The sequence below is a fragment of the Physeter macrocephalus genome, chromosome 2 (genome assembly GCF_002837175.3).
Source record: "Physeter macrocephalus isolate SW-GA chromosome 2, ASM283717v5, whole genome shotgun sequence".
Lineage (NCBI taxonomy): Eukaryota > Metazoa > Chordata > Mammalia > Artiodactyla > Physeteridae > Physeter > Physeter macrocephalus.
In genome coordinates, this window is record NC_041215.1 from 81,285,917 (window position 1) to 81,295,811 (window position 9,895).

General features: G+C 47.2%; 1 protein-coding gene across 5 annotated transcripts; it reads left to right on the plus strand.

The window, feature by feature from the left end:
• Positions 1–4,369: 4,369 nt before the first annotated feature.
• Positions 4,370–9,616, plus strand: HOXD8 (homeobox D8). 5 transcript variants are annotated; one of them, XM_028479384.2, is made up of 4 exons: positions 4,370–5,030; positions 5,405–5,547; positions 7,421–7,479; positions 9,141–9,612. In XM_028479384.2, the coding sequence occupies exons 1-3, from the start codon at positions 4,490–4,492 to the stop codon at positions 7,436–7,438; spliced, it is 702 nt and encodes a 233-aa protein (XP_028335185.1). In that variant the 5' UTR covers positions 4,370–4,489; the 3' UTR covers positions 7,439–7,479; positions 9,141–9,612. The 5 variants fall into 5 exon arrangements, with proteins under 5 accessions (XP_028335185.1, XP_028335179.1, XP_028335175.1 ...); XM_028479378.2 differs by lacking the exon at positions 7,421–7,479 and having other exon boundaries at positions 5,408–5,547; positions 9,141–9,616; XM_028479374.2 differs by lacking the exon at positions 7,421–7,479 and having other exon boundaries at positions 9,141–9,611.
• The last annotated feature ends 279 nt before the right edge of the window (positions 9,617–9,895 follow it).

A 9,895-nucleotide genomic window follows, 5' to 3' on the forward strand; every position in this document is an offset into this window, starting at 1 on the left:
AGACGTCTGGAGGTAATGAGTTTACGACAAGCCCGGCGCTTCTCTTTGAAACCATCTCATTTTTGATGTTTGTGTTTGTGGGAGGAAAGGAAAAATGCAGACAAAACTGGGTCTTAAAATCTGGACAATAAAATGTAAACAGGACTCTGTTGGACTAAGAAGGCAGGGGCTTGGGACCCCCGGATGAGGTGTGAGCACCTAGGGAATAAAAATGGAGGGCGGTAGGAAGGAGGAGACGATAGATTTCTGATTTTTAAAATGGGCTGGGTATTAGAAGTAGCCGGTGGGTGGCTCTCAATAATATTTGACTATGGCCGCCTTCTAGCTTGTACTTTAAAAAAGAGAAAAATAGGCCTGTTATTTGGGGGTGGGAGAGTTTGTAACTGCAAACTCATGGTTTTTCCCGCATGGTCGGCGGGAAAAGATGCAGTTACTTAAATGACCTTTCACAAAAATACCTGGCCCTCCACTGCAAACCTCGTTGCAGAAATACTGTTGGAAATTATATCTATTTGCTTATAGAAAAATTAATGGTTACAGCTGAATTGGAGGAAAGAATTTTTGAAAATGAGAAAAAAGATTAACCTCTCAGGAAACACCTAAACTGATTAAAGTCTTGGCTTAAAAAAAAATCAAGTGGAATGCTTAGTCAATTCACTTCACTATGTGACTTTTGATATAAATGTAATGTCTCATTTATTGTGCATAGAAGTTCCAGTGAACACCGCCCAACAGGGCCTTTTCAGACAGCCATTCAGAGATACAGCAAAAAGCTTTTAATTTGACTTCTATACCCCCTCCATTGTCTAGTGAAATGGGCCTGAAGCATTAAAATTACAAAGTTAAAGTAGCAAATAGTCACGATTTAATGCTAAGTGTAACGGCTTTAAAAGAAAATAATTAACAAATGTAACTTCTATAATTTCTGAGTTTTTGAAGTCCCTGGCTCCATTGGGGAAAAAAACAGGCCTGTTGCAGTTGATATTTAGAAAGTTGTGATTTTTTAAAATCTAGCCCATCCTATAATTGTGGGCGATTACAGAATGGGGACTTACTGTGTCTGGCAAAAGAAGGGCTGGAAGCTTTTGAAAAAGACACTACTGGAAGCTCTTGGGAGCCCAAATATCTTTGGCATTCAGGAGCCCCTGTTTGCTGCACTTGACTCGTTGACAAAGGGATGAAGCATTATTAGTGTAAGTGATCCAAGCCCCAGTCAAACTAAAGAACAAGATTGGAAATGGTTTGAGTCGAATAAAGAGAAGTTAAGCTCCGTCGGCTAGAGGTGGCATTTGACCACTAGAGAGCGCCGTTGCTCCACTTTGTGATAGTAAAGCTGGAGTTGCGGCGGAAGAAGGTTTTGATTAAAGATACTTACAATCTTATTTTAAATTCCAAATTAGGATAAATTTAAGCAAAAAGAAGCAATGTGCACTGTTAAATTCTCCAGAAGCGTTTGTTACTTATAAAATTTTGGCTTAGGATTTCAGAAAATTTGGACTACGGCACAGCTGAAACTATAAAACCTTATGGTAAGTCAATGCATTGTATCAAAACAGAAATGTGTAAAAGCATACATCTTTATTTACGAAGTTAATCGCACTCTGTTCCCATTCAGATTATAAACAAAATGCTTGAAGGAAAAAAAAAACTAAGTGTTTTGTCCCAAGAGGAAATTTTGTGTTCTAATGTTTTCTTAATTAGGCCAGAATGCGTAGAAATGAATTCTGTAGTGTTTCTTTTTCGCTCCCCGCCCCCCCACCCCAGGAATCACAAAGTACTAGAAGGTGCCTTGTATTATTGAGATCTAGGCTCGCTCTTCTTTTTCCCCCATTCCATTCCAAAACCCACTATCGAGGGTTTAAACACGCACATGCACACACGCCAAACAGTGAAATAAAAAGGCACAATTACATTCCAAGGCTTTATTGAAAAAAATACTCTTTTAATTGGGTATTTGCAAGATTGGAGTACAAATCGTTAACTGTCAGAATCAGTTCGTTCGCCTTCGGATTTAAAGGAAATTTTACCTGGCGATAACTGGCAGAAAACAACAACAAAAAACCCTTACCCGTCACTATGCCGACAACAAAAGCCCCCTTCCACTCCCTGCTAATTTAAAAGTTAAACAAAGCATGCCTTTATCATTTGGAGATTCAGTAGAAATACGTTTACCTTAACCATTTTCAGCTATTCCCTGTAGAAACAATTGAGTCTTAAACGTTATCTTGTTATGCCTTTCCATCTCGACCTTATTTTCTCCATTTGCAAAATATGATATTCAGTCCACTCGGACTGACCTCAGGAGCTCACTCACAGCTGGGCTAACCCACAAGGTGAGAGGGGTAGTTGAAATCACTCGCCTGCTGCACCTTTGGGAGCCGTCTGGGGGTTTTAGACGTTCGCATTTGGCGTGAAAAGCCGAGGAGGGGTGTTTTAGCTTTAGCTGGAGCTTCCTCGGTGGGCTCGGGAGTGTTTCTGAGGTCGGTTCCCAAGGCCGGTGGGCCTGGCGCCCTCAACAATAGATCATCCCCAGGAAAAGGGTCACTCAAAGAACCCACTAAAAAAGGCAGAATAGGCAAAGGAAAACGCACTTAAATGTAGAGACCTATTACATTTATTGGACATGAAAACGGGAGGGGGAGTGGGAGATGTGGGGAAGAGAAGGCGAACGGTGGTGTAACGCCAAGCGGCTTCAAAGCGAGTTTCTAAAATCAGGAATATTTTGCCGATTCACACTTGATTTCCCCACATGACACGGGACGTTCCTCTTCCTCATCGCTCATAAGCTAGAACGAGCTTTCTCTTTTTTCTTCTTTTGGAAAAATCGGTAACTTTTAAAGCTGAGCCGGGCACCCGCTCTCGGCGGTAACTTCACCGGCTTGTTGGATGAACTAGAATCGTCAGAAGACGCGCGCCGCCTGCAGCTGCTTGGAACCGGCGCGATCCGAACGCCGGCCCGGAGGCCCCTTGGGGGGACTCGCGGGCGTCGGTCCCCCGTGCTCCGCCTGGGGCCACCGCCTGCCCTGGTCCGCTCCGCGCAGGGGCTGAGACCCGGGAGTCGTGCGTCTTGCCCGAGGAAATACCACCCACCCCAGCGTGAGTCCTCCCTTCCCGCCTTGGAACATTTCTGTCCGCTTTTCTATTTACTCCCTCAGCAATGCTAATGTTCCCCCCCCCCTGCCCCGCCACATTCTTCAGCCTCCCCCCTGCGCCTGGTACTGACGTCTATCAAGGGTGAAATGATGGAAACTATATTCATGGGCATGATTTCCATTAAATATCAATTAACCTGGGAGCCTCAGCCAGGCGTGCAGTGCTTCAAGGGTAAATGTACATCTCATTTCCACAAGGCCTGCTCGGCTGGAAAAGAAGGGCTTAGATTCGCTTTGATAATGCAAGGTATTGGGGTCACCCTTGTGGCCTTTAATCAAATTACTTGGCTAGTACCTAACGCAAATGTTCGGTCCGGATCTTCTACACGGCTTGCCCTCGTCCCCTGGGCTGCGCCCGTGTGTCCAAAGGCGCAAAAGCCACAGCCAGCCTCTGAGGGGCTGCTCCAGGGGCCCGGGGAGGGAGTCATTTGCTCCACAGCCTTCTGGGAGTGTCCTCCCTGCCTCCCTCCCCGCAAAGTGTAAGGCTCTGCTGCGCCCCCGCCCCGCCGGCCAAGGCCCGCTTTCCCTCGGCCCCCGGGGGCACGGCGAGCCCTTGGCAGTGCGGCTTTATGGGCCCCCTTTAAGGCCGGCGGAGGCATCTCCCAGCCACTGTGAGGCGTCCATCGTGTGCAGCAGTGTCGCCTCCGCGCGGATCCCTCCGCGCGGTTATCTCGCGTCCATCTCGCTCTCTCTCTGCGCAGTGGCTTGGTGCGAAAATGCCTCGCCGGGGCGCACCGGGGTGGCAGCCTCGGCAGCGGCGGCGAGAGCGGTGGGAGGGGGCTGCGGGGGGGGCGAGGTGAGAGGTGGCGGCGGGCAGAGGGTGTTTTTTTCCTTTTCCCTCCAGAGCGGGGGTTTGTAAACCGAAGCCAAAGAGTGTCCCCGTGGGCCGGGCGTACTTTTTTTCTTGTCCGGTGCGCTCCTGCAGGGCCGCCTGGTGCCTGAGAGGAAACAGTGGAGGCAGCGGGGCAGGTCACCCGGGGCGTCGGCGATTTTACCGAGGCCAAGCCAGCGCGCGCCGGGAGAGGCCGGGCGGGCGGTGGAACGCGGGGGCTGGGTGAGGCCCCGCGACCCGCCAGGGAGGCGGCGCGAGGTAGAGGCGGCGGGCGCGAGAGCGGAGCATGAGCGCCCAGTAGCCGAGTGCCCGCGGCTACCCGGCCTCAGAGGCGACGCGAGGGCGGGCGGGCGGCAGCAGCAACGTAGCCCGGCGGCCCCAGCGGCGCCAGCAGCCGCCCCAGAGGCCCCCGCGGCAGTGCGGTGGCGCTGAGGCGCGTTCCTTGCCTGCTCCGCGCCGCCCGCCCGGGGCCGCCCTTCTTCGGCCCCCGGCCGCCGCCGCCCCGATGAGCTCGTACTTCGTGAACCCGCTGTACTCCAAGTACAAGGCGGCGGGCGAGGCCATCAATCCCACTTACTACGACTGTCACTTCGCGCCCGAGGTTGGCGGCCGCCACGCCGCCGCCGCCGCCTTGCAGCTCTATGGCAACAGCGCCGCCGGCTTCCCGCACGCGCCCCCGCAGGCGCACGCGCACCCGCACCCGTCGCCGCCGCCTGCCGGGCCGGCTTGCGGTGGTGGGGGCGGCCCCGGTCCCGGCCAGGAGTACTTCCACCCCGGAGGGGGCAGCCCGGCCGCAGCCTACCAGGCCGCCCCCCCTCCGCCGCCGCCGCCTCCCCCCTGCGGCGGGATTGCCTGTCACCGGGAGCCCGCGAAGTTTTACGGATACGATAACTTACAGAGACAGCCGATTTTTACGACCCAGCAAGAGGCCGAGCTGGTACAATATCCTGACTGTAAATCGTCCAGTGGTAATATTGGCGAGGACCCAGACCACTTAAATCAGAGCTCGTCTCCTTCTCAAATGTTTCCCTGGATGAGACCACAAGGTTGGGATGCTTTTTTTTTTTTTTAAGCGGGGAGAGGGGGAGAAATCTGCTTTCATCTCACGTTCTAGCTTTAAAACTCCCTTTTCCTCTCCCTCTCCTTTTCCTTTTTGTGTAGCTTACAGTGACACTTATAAAGTAAGATAAACTTTTCTTTTTAAGTGGAAACCATGTAAAGATGATGGGGACAGAATGATTGCGAAGACGTTTTCTCTGCCCCTCTTGACTGCCCATCCTACATATATATCAGACCTAAGGAGAGTTGTGTATATTTCACCCCTTAGACCCTTCCAGAAACCTTCAGCAACCTGCAGATGCGCCATTTCATTTTTAAAACATTTATTTTTCTCTCTTTTTTTTCTGTTTGTTTTAATCAGCAGCTCCTGGTAGACGAAGAGGAAGACAAACCTACAGTCGATTCCAAACCCTAGAGCTGGAAAAGGAATTCCTTTTTAACCCTTATCTGACCAGGAAGAGAAGAATTGAGGTTTCCCACGCCTTGGCCCTCACCGAGAGACAGGTAAAAATCTGGTTCCAGAACAGGAGAATGAAATGGAAAAAGGAGAACAACAAGGACAAATTCCCGGTTTCCCGACAGGAGGTGAAGGATGGGGAAACCAAAAAGGAAGCCCAAGAGCTGGAGGAAGACCGAGTCGAAGGCCCGACAAATTAACTTCCACCTTAAAAATTTTACCGCAGATTATTGAAACTAATGATCAGCATATGCTGGTGAACACCACCTATTTTCTTTGTTGGAAAGGACTTTACCTGTATTTCAAGCTACCTTCATGTCACTGCACTTGAGGTTTCTGCGCTTTGAGAGGGATTTGGGTGTTAAAAAAAAAAGTTTCTAGTGTCGTATAGAAACAGTCCTTGAGCTGTCCTATGTAAGAGTAATTTGATACTGACCTTGTAGCTATATTTTTATAATGGTAGTTTTTAATGGCTGAGCTGGTGATTTTGCCTCAACAACGTAAACTTCCTAATGTTTAGCACTAAATAATTGAATATAAAATGCTTTATTAATCAAACAAGTGCACTTGAACATTTTAAATTTTTTCTTTATGGTGAGTAAATTAAAAGAAGTCTATTAATTTTTAAAAAAAATTATGCCTGCAGAATATTTACTTTATATTATTTGATTAAAATGTATTATTTATATTTTTTCTTTCTACTTTTATAATGAATGGTTCGGGTGCCTTTTGTTTACTCCTAAAAGGTTTCTTTGAGTATTTTGTAAATGTAATATCTCTGGGAAAAAGTCTGGGCCAAATATTCAAAAAGCACATGTTAGCTGAAAAGTGTAATGTGTAGTCCTGGCTCTGCAGCTTCCTTAAACTTGGGGAAAATGTTGGGCCAGTGACAGACGTTTCAGGACAATGTCGAAGTTGACATTTAATAATTTTTCTATAGTTTATACAAATTATGGCAATTTAATCATCTAGAGTGAATGAATACTTGAAAAACCAATTATAACGTTTTCACTCATACTTTTTACTTTGGCAAGTCGCCTTGTGGAACGCCTCTCGTTTCTGAACTTGCTTTCGTTTTGAACTGTGCTTGGTATTGCCTGAAATTGCTAGGTCTCTGTGCTGTGGCCGCCGCTGTGATTCCGTTTTTTTGAGGAGGTGCCATATTTATTTGTATTCCCTTCGCTCTGTTTGCACGCCCATTGTGAGCCAACTTGCTGTGCACGTCTCAGATGTCGGTTGGTACGTCCTCTGCTGTTCTCCAGGTTGGCCTCACCTATTTGAAACAATCCTTGAGAGCAAACGCAGAAAAATCCGAGTGTAAACAACCGCTGCAGAACATAGCTAGCTCCTTAATAAAAGAAATGAATCTTTTTCTAGAGCTAGTGTCTTTGAGCGCCGTCAATAACCCTTTTCCTGAGTCAGGAACAATCGCCTGGGCTCACGTGAAGGCAACATCCTGCTAAAGCATCTATTTGATTTTTGAAAAGGGGGGGTTATATGCACCCTTGCTGTAAAAATAAATAAATCAGTACAAGGAGGGAGGCCTCTCTTTCATTCCAGAGAGGGCTGGCTAGGCTATCCCAGCTTCATCTTGCTCTAAATAACCTTGATAAGATACTTCGAAAGCTTTGAACTTCGCAAAGGACTGGAGTCAGGTCCAGTGGGGAACAACCCAGAGTCCAGGTTACACCACAGCTTATTCCACTGAGCTGGTGCTGTTGCTGGGGTTTGGGATCTGTTATTAACAAGATACCCATTTTCTATTTGAGGCTGCTCCTACAGCTGCCATTTTATGAGGGAAGAGGAGGGGGAAGAGGGGCGGGAGGGAAGAGGAGAAATTCAAGTAAACTAACATTTCTCCCCTCTAAAGGGAAAGCACCTTTATCAGGTAGGCATTGAAGAATTCTCTTCTTTTTCTAGATGCCTGTATATTTTTAAAGAGGTACATTTTAATTTCCAGAGTGGATTTTATTGCACAGGTAAGAAACTGGAATCCTATAGTTTTAGGCCTGTATCACCCCCTCAGGCGTTGGTGAGCTGTTTGCCTGCTGTTTCAAGTACCAGGGAGATGTTGGCATTGGTTCGGCAAGAGGCAAAGCACCACCTGGCTTTCTATCCAGGGAAGAGGCCATGGCTGTGGCATTCGCTGACCTGAGCCAGGAAAGACATTTTAAATCAAGGGTGGTGCATGAGAGGAGACAGCTGCAAACGTGCATGCTGCATTTGGAAACATTTTGCTCTGTGTGTTGCCTGAGACTCTGCTGTTGACTGGTTTAGAGCAAGTATACCAAGTGCCTGAAGGCATGGCTAGGGAACAGCCTGGCTGGGGAGAGGGTGGGAGTAAGCTGGCTAGAGACTTGTGCTGGCTGAGCTCTAGCTGCCCTCCATTTAAGGGACTTCTCTACTAGCAAAATTCACTCTCTCCTACACAACAATGCTCCCCCAAAATCATTTTTAGAGCCATTGATATGGGCAAGACTCTCTGTATGGTGTGGGACCTGGTTGCATGGATATATGTGGAAATTAGTGAAGAAAGGGAGGTAAAAATGTTATTTCCTCTCCATTTTGTGCTACTCTGAAAGTGTTGTACCTTCTGGCCCCATCGGCCCCCTAACCCATGGTAAACTCGTAGCTCATGTACAGAAAAAGGCTGTTGCAATAATTAGTATATTTTAGAGTATTTGTACATTTACAAATTTGGTGTTTTTGGTATATATTTGGTGTATTTGTACATATATGTAGATTAGTCATGTGTAGAAAGTGTTGGTAATAAATATAGGTATATATGCTTCCTTTTGTAGGTAGGAAAAGCGCGTAGATTTGTCTCCAAATAGAGAGCTTGTGGAATTACAAATCACACACACTCACCACCTTCTTTCTTACAGTGGCTAGAAACCCCCATCACAGTGTTTCATGCAGACAACTCGCAATGACGAGTGCAGGAGATGCCCTTCTAATTGGCTCAAATCTGAAAACATCCGAGGGTTTGTGGCAATAAACCAACATTTTTGCTGCAGCAATTTGCATAAACCTTCAGAGAACCCTTTGCAAACAGCCGACACTCTGGTGCTCTGGAGTGCTTAGAGAGTCTGCTTAGAGAGGTTTGTAAACCGTTTACAGAAAAATCGGGCCCTCCAATGTTAACACTGGATGAAAAAACCAAGGGTCCGAAGTGATTTAGGTTCTCTGTTTCCGTGGACCAGAAACACACAAAAGAGGGTGTGGGTTTCAATGGTTCCTAGAGAAAAGGCAGTTCAGGGGCTCCCATTTTGTGAGATTCCACAAAGCCCAGCACATGGCTTACAGGCTGCACAGGGGGAGAAGTGCAAATATGGCTGCTTTTTCAAAAATGCAGAGTCTTTTCCCAGCCCTCCTTCCCCCAGCTGAAAAGGAGGGTCATAAAGCTCTGCCTTTATTTGGGTAGAGGAAAATTGACAATTGAGGTAATTTCTCAGAATATTTCAGAATTGAACAAGTTATGTTCAGTTCCACACGTACAGACCAATGTAAAGTGCTCTAGCTTGGGAGGGTCCAACAACATGATTGATTTTCCTGTATAATTAAAAATATTGTTTAATTATTCTTCAGTGCAGAAGGTGTTGCTATTTCACGACCAAACCTCTGTCCTCTGCTTCCCCAGTGTTTGCTGAATCCTCGAGCATCTGGTGGTGAACAGGGGAAGAGAGAGAACATTTTAATGGACCCTGGCTGCTGCTATGGTTACCTCCAGCAAAGTTGGAGCCCACTGACTTTTTCTAGAAAGAATATGACTTTTGCTGACACGTGGCAACAGAAGTACTTTAATCAAAAACATCCAAGGTCATCGGCTTTTTCAAGGGATACAAATGGCCTGCTCCCGAGGGTGCTGCGTGCTTCCTGCTTAAGTCCATGTCCACTTAGGTACTTACTGGGTGTGAGGATGTTAATAGAGAACTTTCAAATAGACATCCAATGCAAATGTTTATAAACATATTACTAGAAATCCAAAGACAGTGTCCTTGAAAGGATGGGGGGTGAGAGGTTACCTCTTAACAGGCAGGTTGTAAAGCCTGATGGCCATGCCCATGCATTAATGATGAGGGGAGCCAGCCAAGGACATTTACTTTCAGCTGGGGTTCACTGGGGCAGCGTCCATGAGAAGTGCAAAGGGAATGTGACTCCTGCCTTTGAAGAAGAAGGACTTTTTTTTTTTCAAGCCTGAAACTGGGGAGTTGCTTTTTTCCTAAACAAATGGAGCCCCTCGCCTCTTCAGTGTTGCATTGACCAGGCTTTCCAGTGGACAAACATTTGGGGGGCAAGGGAAGAGGGGCTACAATTAATTCCATAGAAATGAGAATTGCACTTAGGGGAGACTTAAGCAAGGGGTTTCAGAGGGAATCCAAAAAGATTGCCTCT

Excerpts from the sequence above, each read along its gene's own strand:
- HOXD8 (XM_028479374.2), top strand. The coding sequence starts at position 4,490 with ATGAGCTCGTACTTCGTGAACCCGCTGTACTCCAAGTACAAGGCGGCG. Across the intron at positions 5,031-5,404 it reads TCCCTGGATGAGACCACAAG|CAGCTCCTGGTAGACGAAGA; the intron begins GTTGGGATGCTT and ends TGTTTTAATCAG. Across the intron at positions 5,548-9,140 it reads TGGCCCTCACCGAGAGACAG|TGTTTGCTGAATCCTCGAGC; the intron begins GTAAAAATCTGG and ends CTGCTTCCCCAG.